Raw genomic sequence first — 19,855 nt, 5'->3', positions numbered from 1 at the left:
GTTGACCAAAGTGACACCAGGATTCAAAGGGTTAAATTGTGAGGAGAGCTTATACAAACTACGATTGCATTCTTTAGAATTTAGAAAATTAAGGGGTGATTTGATAGATATGATAAAATATTAAGGGGAATATTCTAGGGTACAGGGTCACTCACCCTTTATCCAAGATAGAGAGAAACTGTTTCTGCTGTTTGGGGAATCTAGGACTAGGGGGCAGAGTCTAAAACTTATAGCCAGACCATTCAGGAGTGAAAGTAGGAAACACTTCTACACACGGTATGATAGAAAGTTGGAAATCTCTTCTGCAAATAGCAATTGATGCTAGAATTGTTGGCTTTAAATTTGAGATGAATCGATTTATGTTCACCAAATGTATTAAGGGACATGGGGCAAAGGGAGATAAATGAAATTAGGTCACAGATCAGCCATGGTCTCCTTGGATGGCAGAGTAGGCTCGAGGGACTAAATAGCCAACTCCTGCTCTATGTTCCTCTTGATGTTCTGTCAGAAAGTTGTGGGTTCAACATACAATCCAGAGATTTGAACATGTAATCCAATGCTGTGCTGAGGGTGTGCTGCACAGTTGGAAGGGCCAGCTTTTGGATGAGATATTAGACTAAGGACCCATCTACCCCCTCAGATGGACATGAAAGATTTCACAAAACTATCTTGAAGACGAGCAGGGACGCCCTCCCAGTGTCCTGGTCAATATTTGTCCCTCAGCCAACCCCTAAAACAGATTATCTTGCCATTATCAAATTGCTGTTTCTGGGAGCTTGCTATGCGCTAATTGGTTGCCAAAATTCCTACATTACAACATTGATTACACTTCAAAAATTATCTCATTGGCTGTGAAGCATTTTGGGATGTCCTGAGCTGTGAGAGGTGCTATATAAATGCATCATACATTCAATCTGTCCATCTGCCCGTCCATCCCATTTCACCTCCTGGGTGTGGGTCTAGGATGGTGAACCTATGGAATAAATCATTGTAAATGTTCAACCCATTGATTTCAGTGATGGGTTGGATAGAGGGTGGGTGATCCTGGCTGTGTAGGTGGATATTACACCCATTGAGGCCGTCACTTGGTTGCAACAGCCTGTGTGACCGCAAAAAATAGCGGTATTAATATATCAGTAATTCTGCTCTAAATTCTATTGCTTTATTAGTGCTTAGCATTTTTAGTAACAATACAGAATTTATTGAAGGCTAAGAATGATTTACTTGTCCAATGTTTTATTTATCTGCACATGTACCATTGCAGGCTGATAGCAAATCTCATCTCAGTAGATAATGGCTCTGTAATAGCCAGGCAAGGGATTACAGTTTATTTGGTTGACTCAAAAGAGTTACAATTGTTGTTTTGGAGACCTTTGCTGACCCTGTGATGATTTGTTGGTCTTGCTCAGTTCTGCTGCTCAGCATTTGTCCACTAGGTGGTGCTGCACTCAAAGGCTCTTCACAGCACAACACTCGTAAGTGGCCACAGTCCAGGTCTGTTCAGTTGATGATGCAGAACTGTGAGCTTTAAGATTAAAAGGAAGATGCTGGCAATGCAGTAATTTTAGCAGGTGTCTGTTAAAATCAGACAAAGTCTAGATGTGAGGCTGACAAGTGGCAATTAAATGACCATCTCCAACAAGAGCAAATCAGCACTGAATCCCCCACTATCGACATCCTGGGTGTTACCACTGACCAGAAACTGAACTGGACTAACCATATAAATACTGTGGCTACAAGAGCAGATCAGAGGCTGGAGTCCTGCAGCAAGTAACTCACCTCCTGACTCCCCAAAGCATATCCACCATCTTCTAGGCACAAGTCAGGAGTGTAATGGAACATTCTCCACTTGACTGGATGAGTGCAGCTCCCACACTCAAGGAGATTGACACTGTCCAGGACAAAGCAGTCTGCTTGATTGGCACTTTCCACAAACATTCGCTCCCTCCACCACCGATGCACAGTAGCAGCAGTGTGTATCATCTACAGGATGCACTGCAGACATTCGCCAAGCCTCCTTAGACAGCACCTTCCAAACCCACAACCGCTACCAACTATAAGGACAAGGGCAGCAGACAGATGGGAACACCACCATCTGGAAGTTCCCCTCCAAGTCATCCTGACTTGGAAATATATCACCATTCCTTCACTGTTGTTGGGTCAAAATCCTGGAACTCCGTCCCTAACAGCACTGTGGATGTTCCTACATTACATGGACTGCAGCGACTCAAGAAGGCAACTCACCATCACCTCCTCAAGGGCAATTAGTAATGGGCAGTAAGTGCTAGCCTAGTCAGCAACAACCACATCCCATGAATGTTTAAAAAAAGCTCCCAATACAGAGACTAGAGCATATTATTCAGACCGACAATTCAGTGCTGGACTGAGGGAGTGCTGCACTGACTGTTTTTCAGCTGAGATGTTAAACCAAAGTCTTGTCTGCTTTCTCAAGTTGATGCGGGGGATCCCATTTGAAGAAGAACAGGAGAGTTCTTCCCGCTGTCCTGGTCAATATGTAGCCCTCAACCAACATCTGTAAACAGACTACTTGTTATTATTGCATTGCTGTTTGTGGGATCTTGCTGTGCGCAAATTGACTGCTGCATTTTCTACATTACAATACTGACTACAATTTAAATGTTTTTAATTGTCTCTAATGTGTTTTGAGACATCCTGAGGTTATGGAGAGTGTTATATAAAATCCCCTCTTCCTATTCATTAAGCTTATAGATTTACTAGAGCATTTTCCCAATGGTTATGGATGCTGGGATATTCCAACCTCCATTACAGTCTCCAATACATATACCTTTGTAAATTGTGAAGCAGCAGCTCCCTCTATTGCTCAGTGGAGAGATTCGCAGTATGGTATCACGTTAAATTGTGCAAATCAGGAAGATTCCAGGTTTGTCGATTTTGGTCAGGGGGGAATGTGATTTTCTTTATTCATTCTTTCATGGGATGTGGGCGTCACTGGCTGGGCCAGCAATTATTGCCCATCCCTAATTGCCCTTGAGAAGGTGGTGGTGAGCTGCCTCCTTGAACCACTGGAGTCCATGTGGTGTAGTTACACCCACAGTGCTGTTAGGGAGGGAGCTCTAGGATTTTGACCAGTGACAGTGAAGGAATGGCAATATATTTCCAAATCATGATGTTGAGTGACTTGGAGGGGAACTTGCAGGTGGTGGTATTCCCATCTATCTGCTGGTCTTGTCCCAGGGTAGAGGTCATGGATTTGGAAGGCCCTGTTGAAGGTGCCTTGCTGAGTTCCTGCAGTGTATTTTGTAGATTGTACACATTGCTGCCACTGTGTGTTGGTGATGGAGGGAGTGAACGTTGAAGGTGGTAGATGGGGTACCATTCAAGCTAGCTGCTTTGTCCTGGATGGTGTTCAGTTTCATAAGTGTTGTGGGAGCTGCACTCATCCAGGCAAGTAGGGAGTATTCCATCACACTCCTGACTTGTGCCTTGTAGGTGGCGGACAGGCTTTGAGGAGTCAGGAGGTGAGATATTCTGCACAGGATTCCCAGCCTCTGACCTGCTCTTGTAGCCACGGTATTTATATGGCTGATCAAGTTCAGTTTGTGGTCAATGGTAACCCCCAGGATGTTAATAGTGGGGGATTCAGTGATGGGTCCAGGGTAGATGGTTAAATTCTCTTTTGTTGGTGATAGTCATTGCTTGTCACTGGTGTGGCTTGAATCTTACTTGCCATTTGTCAGCCCAAACCTGAATATTGTCCAGTTCTTGCTGCATATGGACACAGACTGCTTCAGTATCTGAGGAGTCATGAATGTGGACATCAGTGAACATCCCCACTTCTGACCTTACAATGGAGAGAAGGTCATTGATGAAGCAGTTGAAGATGGTTGGGCTTAAGACACTACCCTGAGGAACTCCTGCACTGATATCCTGGGACTGAGATGATACCACAATCATTTTGCTTTGTGCTAGGTATGACTCCAACCAGCAGAGTTTTCCCCTTGATTCCCATTGATTCCAGTTTTGCTAGGACCCTCTGATGCCACACTCTGTCAAGTGCTTGATATCAAGGGCAGTCACTCTCACCTCACCTTTTGAGTTTAGCTTTCTTGCCCATGTTTAGACCAAGGCTGTAATGTGGTCTGGAGCTGAGTGGCACTGGCAGAAACCACATTGAACGCCAATGAGCAGGTTATTGCTGAGCAAGTGCCGCTTGATTGCACTGTCGACTTTGCTAATGATCGAAAGTAGACTGATGGGTGGTAATTGGCCAGGTTGGATTTGTTCTGCTTTTTGTATACAGGACATACCTGGGCAATTTTCCAGATAGTTGGGTAGATGCCAGTGTTATAGCTGTACTGGAACAGCTTGGCTAGGGGTGTGGCAAGTTCTGGAGCACAAGTCCTCAGTAGCATTGCCAGAATATTGTCAGGGCCCATTGTCTTTCCAGTGCTTTCAGTCATTTCTTGTTATCATGTGAAGTGAACTGAAGTGGCTAAGGACTGGCATCTGTGGACTGGCTTCAGGAGGAGGCCAAGATGGATCATCCACTCGGCACTTCTGGCTGAAGGTAGCTGCAAATGCTTCAGCCTTATCTTTGGCACTGATGTGCTGGGCTCCCCCATCATTGAGGGTGGGGATATTTGTCAAGCCTGCTCCTCCAGTGAGTTGTTTAATTGTCCATCACCGTTCACAACTGGACTGGATATTAGCTGTGTTGGAGGTGCTACTGGTTATGCAGGATATCTCAATGAGAAATGAAAGCGCTCAGAGCACTTTGAAAGCTTACTAGATGCTTTGATCTTTTGATGCACTCAAAAAGCTTCTTGGAACACGATTAAGACTGCTGAGGGTGGCAATACAAGAAAAGAAAAAATTTACATTTATATACCTCCTTTCATGACTTCAGGATGTCCCAAAGTACTTTACAGCCAATGAAGTATTTTTTGAAATGTGGCCACTGTTGTAATGTTCAAAGTCAGGTCCTGCAAACAGCAATGTGATAAATGATCAGGTAATCTGTTTCAGTGATATTGGCTGAGGGTTGAACAATGAATAGGATAGCAGGGAGAACTCCCTTCTCTTCTCCGAATATTGTCTTGGGATCTTTTAAGCTCAACCGAGAGGTCAGGCAGGTTTATCATATCCAACAGCGCCGCAATCCCTCAGTTCTACACTGGAGGATGCAGCTGGATCATTTTGTGCTCAAGTCTATTTATAGGCCGTGGTTGAAAATTTTACACAAAATTTCTGCTATCAGATCCGCGTTGCAGGAAATTGTAAAGTTTGGGGTTCCGTCCGTTTGGCTGGTGGCTCTTCAGCACAATCAACATTAACCCTTTAGGGAAATATCCCCACTCGTCACTAGTTGTAGCAGAAGCACCAGGGGTACATTTTGTTCATCTGAGGGAATCCGGCAGATCCTTTCACAATGAATTGCCAATTCTGGTTGGATGCGTTCGCTCTCCTGCCTCTATCTGCCCACCTGGTCAAACAGTCCCCCAACCCCTCCCCCACCCCCTCATCTCCAATATTTTCATAACTAATGAATGAAAGTATTCAATGGAAATGCAACAAACACACAATGTTTGAACTTTCAAACAAAAACAGAAAATACTGGAAAAGCACAGCAGGTCTAACAGTATCTGTGGAGAGAAAGGCGGAGTTAATGTTACGACACCATATGACTCTTCTTGCTTTTATGTTTGAATTTTCTCCTGGCTTTGCTTGCAGCAGGTGTTCGAGAAATTAATCTCAATTCCCAGAGTTGGGGGGGGGGGGGGGCGGGGGGGGGGGGGGGGGTCCGGGGGAGGGAGGGGGCTGTAAAACTGAGCGATTGAGAAAGAGAGAAAGTGAGACATCGATCTGAGAACATTTTAAAACCAAAACTGGTAAAAAAAGCACTGGGAAAAATGATGAATGCTCACCCTATTCTCCTAACAGCTCACAAACAGAGTCACCGTCTTTTGAAAGTTAGAACTAAATATCGATTTATTTTATGAAATACTTTCCTGCTTTCAGAAAGAGCTGTAGAATAATAGAATGAGAGAATATTCAGTGCAATAAAAATAAACCAGTTTCCCTATGGACAAAGAGTCCAGCTCACTGTCATGCGCCATTCCAGCTGAGATTGGTGTTTGAACATTGCACTTGTTTTGTAGGTTTTCAATTACCTAAAGAATAAAAATAATCTCCATCTTAATAATCCACCCATTGAGGACCAATGAAAACCCGCATGTATTCTCAGCATGTGATATGCCCGCATTTGTCACAGGACGATTCCTGACGCTCCAGCCTCCAGCAGGGTAAAATCTATGACATGTCTCGCCCTTGTTTCTTTTTGCAGCTATTGCTTTGTGAATGCAAACAGGGCAAAACCAAAATACCTTTCAGTGAAAATGTTTTCCAGCATCACTCTGCCCAGCAACCAAGGAATGGATTTTCCACTTGGTCAAAGAAGCAAAGGCTTGCATTTACACAGTGCCTCAGAATGTCCCCCAAAAACTTTACAACCAATTGAGTACTTTTTGAAGTGCGGTCACTGTTATAATGTAGCTCATCTAGTAGCACTCTCACCTCAGAGAAAGTCATGGGTTTGAGCCCCATCTCAGGACCTGAGGCTGGCATTTCCATACAGTACTGAGAGAGTGCTGCATTGCCAGAGGTGTCATCTCTTGGATGAGTTATCAAATCAAGGCCAAGCTGAACTGTTCAAGTGGGTATAAAAGAGCCTTTGGCACTGGGTGAAGAGGAAATAGGGTGTCACCCTGCTCAACATTAATTCACCACTGAACACCAATTAAACAGATTAACCAGTTATTCCTCTTTCACAGCAACACAAGTGCCAGGCAATGACCATCTCCAGCAAGAAAACAGTTAACCGTTTCCCCATGACATTCAATGACATTGCCACTATCAACATCCTGGGAGTTACTGTTGACCAGATCTGTACTGGACTAGCTATATAAATCCTGGGACCACAAGGACAGTTGAGGAGTGTGATGGAATACTCCCCACTTGCCTGGATGAGTGCAACAACACTCCAGAAGCTTGACACCATCCAGGACAAAGCAAACCGTTTGATCGGCACCCCATCCACTACCTCAAACATTCACTCCCTCCATACTGATGCACTGTGGCAGCAGTGTGTACCATCTACAGGATGCAATGTAGCAACTCACCTCATGTCCTTCGACAGCACTTTCCAGACCCAGGACCTCTGCCACTTAGAAGGACAGCGTAGCAGGTATATGGAACACTACCACATCCAAAACAAAAACAAAAATACCTGGAAAAACTCAGCAGGTCCAACAGCATCTGCGGAGAGGAACACAGCCAACGTTTCGAGTCTGAATGACTCCCCATCAGAACTACGACATCCAAGTTCCCCTCCAAGTTACACACTGTGACTTGGAACTATATTGCTGTTCTTTTACCGCTGCTGGGTCAAATGGCTAGAACTCCCTCCTTAACTGCACTGTGGATGTACAAACATCACACAAACAGTTAAAGCAGGTGGCTCACCATCATATTCTCAAGGGCAATTAATAATGGGCAATAAATGCTGGTCTTGTCAGTGATGCCCGCACCCCATGAATGGAAAAAAAGGGGAAAATGTCATTGCTACCTGTAAGAATAAGGGTAAACACTGTCACAAGGACAGTAAGAATGCCGGCCATGGCACCTCCAAGCAGCAGGGTAAATGTAGTGTGCTAGTCATAAGGGATTCAATAATTTGGGTGACATACAGCACCTATTGTAAGCAGGATTAAGAGTCCCACATGGTATTTTACCTTCTGTGATGAGTGACTTCTTGAATTGGCTTGAAATGATATTGGAGAGGGAGAAAGATGATGCAGTGCGCGTGTTCCATGTTGGAACCAACAACATAGGGAAGAGTAGGCAAGAGGTCCTGTTTGGTTAGTACCATGTACTGGAAGCTAAATCGGAGAACAGAACCTCAAGGTTTATAATCTCTGGATTATTATCTGAACCATGTGAAAATTGCCATTGGGCCAAGAAGATTAAGGAGGTGAACATTTGAGTGAAGCATGGTGTGGGTAAGAGGGGTTCCACTTCATGGGTCACGGGTACCAGTATTGTGACTGAAAGCAACGATACCATTGGGATGAGCTCCACCTGAACCGGCTGGGACCAGGTTCCTAGTGGAAAGGATAGGGCAGTCATAAGACTTTAAACTAGTTAATAGGGAAGGTGGAAAAAGTAGTATAAATAATAGTTCAGAAGTAAACAAAAGGAACATAGGGCTTAGGAGCAGGAATAGGCCATTGTTCCTGCTGTGCCATTCAAAAAAAATCATGGTTGATCTGATTGTGGTATCAACTCCACTTTCAAGTCTGTCTGTCCTCTAGAAAGAAAGTAGAGTAACACAGGTAAAGGGAAACTTAAAGATGCAGAGTGACTGAAGCAGGAAAAAGAAATAAGAAACAAGTGAGTAAAGCATTAGTGCTGAAGGACAGGTTAGGGTATATGGCCCAAATACAAATGCAAAGTAGAAGGATCAAACTGAATGAATTTCAGGCACAAATCCAATTTGAAGGGAATGACATGGTACCCATTATGAAGACATGGCTGCAGGATTCCCTTCCTGACAGCACTGTGGGTGTACCTACATCACATGGGCTGAAACAGCTCAAGAAAACAGTTCAGCACCACTTCCTCGAGGGATTAGGGAGCGGCAGCATAACCAGCGATGCCCACATCCCATGAAAGAATTTATTTTCAAAAAAAAAGATGGTCAGGACTGGGAGCTAAATATACCAGGCTGTAAAATTTACAGGAACAATAGGGGATATGGTGGAGTGTGAGGAGCTAAATATACCAGGCTGTAAAGTCTACAGGAACAATAGGGAATATGGTGGAGTGTGAGGAGCTAAGTATACCAGGCTGTAAAGTCTACAGGAACAATAGTGGATATGGTGGAATGTGAGGTGTATCTTTGTGATTGAGGATGAAATCATTTCAATGATACCAAAGGGCATAGTGAGAGTAACCAGGCAGTGGAGTCTTTATGGGTAGAATTAAGAAGTGGAATAGGTTTAAGACTGCAGTGGGAGTTGTGGTAGCAGCTGTGAAATAGTATGTTGCATAAATGGAAAGCTTAGACAAGGGAGATGATGGTATAGTGGTAATGTCACTAAACAATTAATTCATAGGCTCAGGGTTTGGGTTCAAATCCCAAAACAGCATCTGCTGGAATTTAAACTCATTTAATAAAATCTTGAATTGAAAACTATTTTCAGACCATAAAACAATCATCAATTGCTGTAAAAATCCTTTTTTGTTCACTAATGTTTTTAGGGAAGGCACTGATGCACAATGGCAGCAGTGTGTACTATCTACAAGATACACTGCAGGAACTCAGCAAGGTCCTTAGACAGCACCTTCCAAACCCACGACCGCTACCATCTAGAAGGACAAGGGCAGCAGATAGATGGGAACATCACCACTTGGAAGTTCCCCTCCAGACCACTCACCATTCTAATTTGGAAATATGTCACTATTCCTTCACTGTCACTGGGTCAAAATCCTGGAACTCCCTCCCTAACAGCACTGTGGATGTACATACATCACATGGACTGCAGTGGTCCAAGAAGACAGCTCACCACCACCTTCTCAAGGCCAATAGGGATGGGCAATAAATGCTGGCCCAGCCAGCGATGCCCACATCCCATGAATGAATTTTTTAAAAATCCATCCTTACCGGGTCTGGCCTTCAGATCTACAGTAATTTGATTGAGTCTTAACTGATCCCTGAATTTCCTAACAAGCCATTTGGTTCAAAGGCAATTGGGGATGGGCATCAAATGCTGGCTTTGCCAATTGATACCCATGTCTCATGAAAGAATAAGAAGAAGCAGCAGAGTGATTTTAATGAGGATTTTAACTTTTATATGGATTGAGATAAGCAGACTAGGGCATGTCAGAAAGATAGTGACTTTCTTGCATGTGTCTTGGATAGTTTTCTGCAGCAACATGTCCTGGAGCCAACCAAGGAGCATGTCACATTAGCTTTAATAATGAGTACCGAGCCAGATTTAGTTAAAGTCTAACAGCGTGTGAACATTACCATTTGAAATTGAGAAGAAACTGTAACTCTGCTACAAGTCAACTGACTAGCTCACCTTAAAGCATATTTTGTGTGATGAGAAAATTGAAATGGCATCTCTTGACCCTCCTCCAAACAAAATGTTGGAAGCTTAGCCCATTAGTCAGGGCCTCATTGCAGCCAATATTCAGTGTTACCTCCTGTACAACAAAATCTATAACATTATTATATAGTGCCTTTAATGTAATGAAACATCCCAAGGCACTGCACAGGAGCATTATAAACAAAATACAACACTGAGCTACATAAGGAGATATTGAATCAAATGACCAAAAGCTTGGTCAAAGAACTAGCTTTTAAGAAATGTCTTAAAATAGGAAAGCAAGAGATAAAGGTGTAGAGGTGTAGGGGGGGAATTCCAGAGCTTGGAGCCTAGGCAACTGAAGGCAGAACCACCAATGGTGGAGTGATTATGATTGGGAATACACAAGAGACCAGAATTAGAGGAGCGCAAATATCTCAGAGGGATGAGGGGTTGGAAGAGGTTACAGAGATCAGGAGGGGCAAGGCCATGGAGGGAGACAAGGATGGGAATTTTAAAATCAAGATGTGGCTTAACCAGGAGCCAATGAAGGTCAATAAGCACAGGGGAATGGAATTTGCTGCCGATTAAGACTTGGGCAGCTGAGCTTTGGATGACCTCAAATTTATCATGGGTAGAGTGTGGGAGACCAGCCAGGAGTTCATTGAAATAGTTGAGTCTAGAGGTAATGAGGGCATGGATGAGGGTTTCAGCAGCAGGTGAGCTGAGATAAGGGTAAATTCACATGATGTTACGGAGGTGGTAATAGGTGATCTTAGAGATGCCACAAATTTGGGGTCGGAAGTTGATCTTGGAATGAAATGTGACACCAGGGCTACAAACAGACTGGCTTAATTTCAGAATGCTACCCAGCTGCTGATCAGGAATGAGAGGGGTTTACCAAATAAATAACTAATAAAGGCACTGAAACTGAAGAACTTTAATTACCGGACAGTAGATTCCTGATCCAAAGTGCAATTTGTGGGCATCAAAACAAGTTATTTTATTTGAACCTTTTCTGTAAACTGCTTGTTAGCAATCAGACTTCTGCCCAACACTGTTAACCTGCGCTCGGAGCAGAATGATGGTGGCGCAGTGTGTCACTGGACTAGAAATCCAGAGGCCCGGGCTAAATCTCCGGGGATATGGGTTCAAATCCCACCACAGCAGCTGGTGGAATTTGGAATGTAGAGCTAGTCTCAGTAATGGTGACCATGAAACTACCATTGATTGGTGTAAAAACCCATCTGGTAGGTGTGATAATCTTGAGGTTCAATACACCTTTAAAAGAATGTAAGTAGAATGACCATGTGATTGTATTACCCAATTGCTGTGTAGTATGGGCTACATTGTTAATCAGTAGTTTTTAGAATGGGTTTTGATTTGAGAAGCACACATGTTAGTGCTCAGTTACTTATGTGAATAAACTGCATGTGCTTCATTTTGCAATGGTCTCTTCGCCTACATCATCTTGATTACCAACTCACTTATCAGTAGATAGTGCAACTGTGTTCACTGAACAAGTGACCTGATAGAAGGAACATAACAACTGGTGACGAGGCAAAACACGACCAGTCAACGACACCAAGGAAAGCCGCAGGAATTAAACAGAAGCTAATCAGCCGTACCTTGCAGGCGATTGTTAGTACCGCCTTCATCATAGTTGTCAGAGTAATCCCCCTCCAGTATGCCACAGTTTGGCAAACCATTTGATCAGACCACCGATGACTGGTCACAGTATATTGAATGCCTTGCGTTCTCCTTTTTGGCACCCAACACCCCCAGATTCCAAGAGCTTTGGTGAGTTGGTGAATCTTGTGAAAAGCTACTTTCAGCCGCAATCCTCGGTAACAACTCAGTGTTTTAAGTTTAATTCGAGGCTTTGCACCCCTGGAGAGACAGTTGCTTGCTATGTAGCAACGTTAAAGCAATTGACAGAGCACCGTGAGCTCGGGAGCCTGATTAACAGCATGTTAAGAGACTGATTAGTATGTGGGATTAATGAAGACGTCGTTCAAAAACGGTTGTTGTCAGCAATGAATTTAGACTTCAGCAAGGCACTCGCAATGGAGAGTGCAGTCAGATGCAGAAGCAATCAAGGGAGCACAAAATGGTGCTGTCCTTCACATCGGGAGGGAAGCACCGGTTAGAAATGGCACGAAAGCGCAGGTCTCCGCAGAAAGATGGGAAGCAGCTACCATTATCAGACCAGCAAAAAGCAATGGTTTAACGGAGAAAACTTACCATAATAATGACAGAAATGGAACCACACGGCCTGCAAACGAATGATAATTTAAAAGAATTGAAAGTTTCTTCTGCCATTGTAATGGACACATTATGCAACATTGTAAAGACAGATTAAGACAAAACTTTAAGCAGAAAGGTAGAAATCATGAAATCAACATAATAGAAGAACCAGAAGAAACAGAGTCAGATATTTACTCACCAAACAACTTAATAATGGGTAAAACAGAGCCAATTTATGTGACAATGAAAGTCAACGAGAAACCCTTCCGAATGGAGGTGGATACAGGGACATCCAAACCCTTCCGAATGGAGGTGGATACAGGGACATCCAAACCCTTCCAAATGGAGGTGGATACAGGGACATCCAAAACCTTCCGAATGGAGGTGGATACAGGGACATCCAAACCCTTCCAAATGGAGGTGGATACAGGGACATCCAAACCCTTCCGAATGGAGGTGGATACAGGGACATCCAAACCCTTCCGAATGGAGGTAGATACAGGGACATCCAAACCCTTCCGAATGGAGGTGAATACAGGGACATCCAAACCCTTCCGAATGGAGGTGGATACAGGGACATCCAAACCCTTCCGAATGGAGGTGGATACAGGGACATCCAAACCCTTCCGAATGGAGGTGGATACAGGGACATCCAAACCCTTCCGAATGGAGGTGGATACAAGGACATCCAAACTCTTCCGAATTGAGGTGGATACAGGGGCATCCACGACAGTTATAAATGAACATACATTCAAATATCTAAATGGAGCAGACCACCCATTAAATCTAGAAACTTCAGATGCTAAATTAAAGACGTATACCGGTGAAGACAACGAGTAAGAGGTATATGCAAGGTTCCAGTACAGTATGGAAATCAATCTCTTAATCTACCCCTAATAGTGGTAGCAACGGAAGGTCCAAGTCTACTTGGTTGGAACTGGCTTAAGGAAATAAAGTTGGAGTTGACTGAGATTTTTCAACTCAAGATGAAAGATTTGCAAGAACTATTAAAGAAACATGCCTCTGTTTTCAGGGAGGAGCTTGGAAAGATTCAGGGGCTGCAAACTGAAATCCATGTGGATCCTGAGGCAACCCCCAGATATTTGAAGGCGAGGCCTGTCCCCTATGCATTGCGAGAAAAGGTGGATATGGAACTGGACAGGCTGGAAAGGTTGGGAGTCTTACAACCTGTACAATTTTCTGAATGGGCAGCACCAATAGTTCCAGTACTAAATCCTGACCGGAGTGTACGAATATGTGGGGATTACAAGTTGATTGTTGACAAAGTGGCCAGACTTGACAGGCATCCTATACCAAAAATTGATTAATTGCACTCCAATCTGGCAGGGGGACCACATATAGGAAACTCGACATGAGCCACACTTACCAGCAAGGCGAATTAGAAAAGGCCTCATGGTCAAAGACTCATAGACATTTACAGCACAGAAGGAGGCCACTCAGCCCATCATGTCCATGCCAGTCAACAAAGATCTGACTACACTAATCCCATTTTCCAGTGCTTGGCCCGTAGTCCTGGAGGCTATGGCAGCGCAAGTGAATATCTAAATACTTCTTAAATGTTACAAGAGTTTCTGACTCAACCACCCTTTCAGGCAGTAAGTTCCAGACTCCTACCACCCTCTGGGTGAAAAATTTTCTCCTCAACTCCCCTCTCAGCCTTCTATCTCCAACCTTAAATCTATGCCCCCTAGTTATTGGCCCCTCTGCTAATGGAAAAAGTGCCTTCCTATCCACCTTATCTATGCCCCTCATAATCTTATACACCTCTGTCAGGTCTCCTTTCAACTTTCACTGCTCCAAGGAAAATAACCCCAGCCTATCCAATCTTTCCTCATAGCTCAGATCCTCCAGCCCAGGCAGCATCCTGGTAAATCTCCTCTGCACCCTCACCAATGCAATCACATCCTTCCTATAATGTGATGACCAGCGCTGCATGCACTACTCCAGTTATGGCCTAAGCAGTGTTTTATACAGTTCCAGCATAACCTCCCTGCTCTTGTATTCTATGCCTCAGCTAATAAAGACAAGTATCCCATTTGCCTTCTTAACCACCTTATCTACTTGCCTGGCTACTTCAGGGATCTGTGGATATGCACACCAAGGTCCCTATGATCTTCAGTACTTTCCAGGGTCCTATCATCTATAGTGTAATCCCTTGCCTTGTTAGCCCTCCCCAAGTGCATTACCTCACACTTTTCCAGGCTGAATTCCATGTGCCACTGCTCTGCCCACCTGACCAGTCCATTGATATCCTCCTGCAGTTTATGGTGATCCTCCTCACTATTTACCACTGTACTAATTATCATGTCATCCACAAACTCCTTGATAATACCATCTACATTTAAGTCCAAATCATTTATGTACACCACAAACAGCAAGGGCCCTAGCACCAAGCCCTGCATAACCCCACTGGAAACAGACTTCCAGTCACAGAAACCTCCCTCTACCATCACCCTCTGCTTCCTGCCTCTCAGCCAATTTTGGATCCAACATGTCACTTTGCTTTGGATCCCATGAGTTCTTGCTTCCTTGACCAGTCTGCTATGAGGAACCTTATCAAAAGCCTTGCTAAAGTCCATATAGACCACATCAAATGCATTATTTTCATCAGCACTTCTTGTTACCTCCTCAAAAATTCGATCAAATTTGTCAATTACAACCTTCCCTTAACAAATCCATGCTGGCTATCTCTGATTAATCTGTGTCTCTCCAAGTGCAGATATATTCTGTTCCTCAGAATTCTTTCTAGTAACTTCCCCACCACCAAGGTTAGACTGACTGGCCTGTAATTTCCTGGTCTACCCCTTCCTCCCTTTTTGAAAAATGGGACAACATTAGCAGTCCTCCAGTCCTCTGGCACCTCACGTGTGGCCAGAGAGGATTTAAAAACTACTGCCAGGGCCCCTGATATCTCTTCACTTGCCTCCCGCAACAGCCTGGGATACATCTCAGCTGGGCCTGCAGATTTATGCTTTCTCATGCACTCTCTTACCTTTCCTAATTTCCTTTTTAAGTTCCCCCCTGCTCTTTTTATTCTCTTCTAGGGACTCTGCCGTATTGAGCCCTCGGTATCTGCCACAAGCTTCTCTTTTTTCTTAATCCTAAACTTTATATCCCTTGACATCCAGGGTTCTCTGGACTTGGTCCCCCCCCAGCCCCCCTTTGTCTTTAAGGGAACATATGTACTCTTGCTATTTCCTCCTTGAATGCCTTCCGCTGCTCTAAGAGTTTTATCTGCAAGTAGCTGCTCCCAGTCCACTGGGCCAAATTGTATCTCACCTCAGTAAAATTAGCTTTTCCCCAGTTTAAAACCTTTACTCCCGGCTCAACCTTATCCTTTTCCATAGCTATCCTAAATCTAACTGAGTTATGGTCGCTATCTCCGAAATGCTCCCCTACTGACACGCCTTCCACCTGTCTGGGCTCATTTTCGAATACTAGATTGTTATGACACAGCATTTGGTAAAGGCTGTTATTTAAAACCCCAGTGGGAAAATTTAAACAACTGACATAACCTATATTTTAAATTGGTGTGTTTGAGATGCAGCTCTGAATTTAGGAATAAGACCATTAATTCTTGAAAGGTTTTTATATCAAACTACATGAGACATTTATTAATTTACACAAATTAAACTTATATACAAGGCTACAAAATTACTACTGTCAAAACTTTTTAACAAATTCCCAAACTCATCTCCACTAAGGCAACAACAACCCATAGATTTTAAGCAGACACCAAGCAAAGTATTTTCACCTTTTAAATTCAAAAAGAGCTTCCTTTCACTTTGGTTCCTTTGCAGACAGTTGCAGGCTTATAGCTGCCTTGATCTTACATTGCCTCTGAATCTGCACACACAAAACTGCTTTCTGTTATACCCAGCACTCCTCTTCAAATGCAAATTCTCATTGTATCATCAGGCCCTTTGAACTCCACCTCTCCTAACAATAAAACCCTTTTCATAGTACCAATTTTATTAATAATATAAACATATTGCTTGGTCTCTCCTAGCTAGATGCAAGATTTCACCCCCAGTCATTGAATGCTCTATTCAACAAAATGCAAATGTCCTTTACCTTTGTGTTTACATCTCAAAATATCACACATCAAAGCACCCAGACTAGCTGGCTTTAATCCAATTGAAACAGACACAGACACACCCATAGACTAAGCCTATATTTAGAAAAATAATTTCCAATAACATTATATACATTAATAGCTTCATGGCGCAGAACTGCCACCTCCCTTGATAGGCTTTCTACGTACTGGCTAAAAAGGTTCTCCTGGATGCAACTCAAAAATTTTCCTCCCTCCCCACCTTGCACACTAAAACTAGCCCAATTAATATTTGGGTAGTTAAAATCCTCTACTATTATTGCCTTATTATTCTCACACTTCTCTGAAATTTGATTACATATTTGATCCTCTATCTCTCCCTGACTGTTTGGGGGTCTATAATACACACCCAACAGCGTGTTTGCCCTCTTTGTGTTTTTTACTTCTACCCATATGGCCTCATTTGATGATCCTTCCAAAATTTCATGCCTCCTCACTGCTAAAATTGATCAATATTGTGACCCCCCCCCCCCTTCTTTCCTTGTCTCTATCTTGTCTGAATACCCTATAACCAGGAATGTTGAGCTGCCAATTCTGCCCTTCTTTTAGCTAAGTCTCGGTCATAGCTGATATCATACTCCCACGTGCCTATCTGTGCCCTCAGCTCATCTGTCTTATTCCTCAGGCTCCTTGCATTAAAATATATTCCATTTAGCCTTGCTAAACTCACTTCTTTCTTATCTAGCCTATGTTTCCTCTGCCTTCCAGACTCAGTTACTAGTGTTTAACTTCTAATTCCATCTCAACTTCTCTCCCCTCTGAACCACTTTTCAGGATCCCACCCCCCCTGCCAATTTAGTTTAAATCCACCCCAACAGCATTGGCAAACCTCCCCATAAGGATATTGGTCCTGTTCCTTTTCAGATGTAACCCGTCCAACTTGTACAGGACACACTTCCCCCAGAAACAGTCCCAATACTCCATTAACCACTCTCTGACGAAGTCTTGCTGTTTGAATCTCTCTGTCCTGAAGTCTCGCTATTTTAATCTCTCTCTCCCAAGGTCTTGCTGTTTTAACCTCTCTGTCCCTAAGTCTGTTTTAACATCTCTCTCCCGAAGTCTCGCTGTTTTAACTCCTCTCTCCCAAAGTCTCGCTGTTTTAACCTCTCTCTCCCAAAGTCTCTGTTTTAACTTCTCCCTCTTGAAGTCTCACTGTTTTAACCTCTCTCTCCTGAAGTCTCGGGACTTAGTGCCTATCAACATGCACAGGGGTTTATACCAATATACCCGGTTACCTTTCGGTGTCTCATCGACATGTGCCATTTTCCAATGGACTGTGAAAATTTTATTTCAATAGCTGCCCGATGTTGTGGTTTATCTCGATGATGTCCTAGTAACAGGACTAATTGCTGAAGAACACCTGGCTAATCTGGAAGAGGTGTTGAAGCGTTTCTCACAAGCAGGAATGCATTTGAAAAAAATGTATCTTCCAAGGAAAAGAAATGGTCTACCTGGGCCATAGGGTCGACTCGCAGGGCCTTCACCCAGTAGAAGAAAAGGTGAGAGCTATTCATGAGGCAGCAGCACCGAAAAACGCCACAGAACTCAAGCCTTTCTTGGGGATCATTAACTATTATGGCTGTCTTCTCTCAAATTTGTCAACAGTACTGATTCTATTATGCGGTTTGCTCAAGAAACACCACAGGTGGAATTGGCAAGCCCTACAACAATAGGCTTTTACAGCAGTAAAGCAGTTACTACATTCATCGACTCTGTTGGTACATTTCGACACAAAGAAGATTTGATTTTAACATGCGACGCATCTCTTTACAGAGTAGAGGCAGTACTTTCCCACCGGATGTCGATGGCTCCAAACAGCCCATTGGCTACATCTCAAGAACACTCAGTGTGGCAGAATGACGATACTCACAAATAGGGAAAAAAGGCTTCTCCATTGTATTTGGCGTTAAGAAATTCCACCAATACATCCATGGTCACCACTCCAATCATCGTATCCGATCACAAGCCATTGCTAGGCTTGTTTGGGGAAGATATAGCAATACCCCCAATTTCCTCTGCACTGATTCTATCTGCTTACGAGAACACTTTTATCCACCGTCCGGGTAACCAGATTGCAAATGCTGATGCACTGAGCCGATTACCTTTAAAAGACAGAAACATGAACGTCCCAATTCCCCAAGAACTTGTCTTGCTATTAAACATTCTAGATTCGTCACCAGTACATGCCAAACAAATAAGAGAGTGGACAGACCACGATACAGTTTGGTCTCATGTAAGGGAACAAGTCTTACAGGGATGGTCCAATGAGCCAAAGTCTGATGAAATGAAGCCCTATTTTAAGAGGAGATAGGATCTCCACTGCCAGGATGACATTTTGCTGTGGGGAGTGAAAGTTATTGCGCCTCCAAGAGGAAGAAAACCATTATTGACTGAATTGCAAAGTGCTCACCCCAGCAGTGCTAGAATGAAAATGTTGGCGCACAGCTACTTAGTAGCTAGGGCTGGATATAGAAATCGAAAACTTAGTCAAGAGCTGCATACAATGCTAACAGGCACAGAAATTGCCCCCTTCAGCTCCACTGCGTACCTGGGAATGGCCTGGAAGGCCATGGTTCCACTTCCACGTTGACTATGTGGGGCCCTTTATGGGCTCAATGTCCCTCCTGATCCTAGGTGCTCACTTGAAGTGGTTGGATGCTTGCAAATTAAGATCACCCACATCTGCTGTTACCACAGACAGATTGTCAGAGTTTTGCGATACATGGGTTACCAGAAATGATGGTGTCTGATAATGGAACGGCATTCACCAGCGGGGAATTCCAAAGATTTGCAAGTTTCAATGGCATAACACATGTTAAGACCTCGCAATACCACCCTGCATCCAATGGTTTAGCCGAGAGGGCAGTCCAGACCTTCAAATCTGGAATGAAAAAACTGGATGGAGATTCTATTGCAACTAAATTATCACACTTCCTATTCAGCTGTAGGATTACACCACACACGGCCATTGATATTGCCCCCACAGAGTTATTAATGAAGCAATGTGTCCGGACATGTTTGAGACCTGTAAAGCAGAATTTAGGAGGAAGGGTAGAGAGAAGCCACGAGGCCCAGAAAAATGGACACAATTACCATAGTTATAAAAGAACCATCACTGTTGGAGCCACAGTTTATTCAAAGAACTATAGAGATAGGCAAAAATGGCTATTAGGTGACATTTGTGCAGTGGTAGGGCCTCTTTCCTATCACATATTTGCTGAAGGTCAGATAATTAGGAGACACGTAGATCACATCAAGCAAAACACATCTACAAGATGGGTTACACCAAGCTTTCCCGTTTGAGACTATGCCACATGACAAAGGAACTCCCCTTGGTTTGGAA

The 19,855-nt window shown here is 43.6% G+C and overlaps 1 protein-coding gene across 1 annotated transcript in view; it reads left to right on the top strand.

Moving 5' to 3' along the window:
- The first annotated feature begins 13,363 nt into the window (after nucleotides 1-13,363).
- LOC121293648 (melanin-concentrating hormone receptor 1-like) overlaps nucleotides 13,364-19,855 on the top strand; it is a 45,656-nt gene continuing 39,164 nt past the window's right edge. The window contains exons 1-3 of the mRNA XM_041216815.1: nucleotides 13,364-13,548; nucleotides 15,443-15,466; nucleotides 18,118-18,230. Of these exons, the coding sequence (XP_041072749.1) occupies nucleotides 13,364-13,548; nucleotides 15,443-15,466; nucleotides 18,118-18,230 (322 nt within the window). The remainder of the gene's footprint in view (nucleotides 13,549-15,442; nucleotides 15,467-18,117; nucleotides 18,231-19,855) is intronic.

This window comes from Carcharodon carcharias, chromosome 22 (assembly GCF_017639515.1).
Source record: "Carcharodon carcharias isolate sCarCar2 chromosome 22, sCarCar2.pri, whole genome shotgun sequence".
Taxonomy (NCBI): Eukaryota; Metazoa; Chordata; class Chondrichthyes; order Lamniformes; family Lamnidae; genus Carcharodon; species Carcharodon carcharias.
The sequence above is the reverse complement of the archived record's forward strand: the minus strand, read 5'-3'. Positions and strand labels throughout refer to the sequence as shown.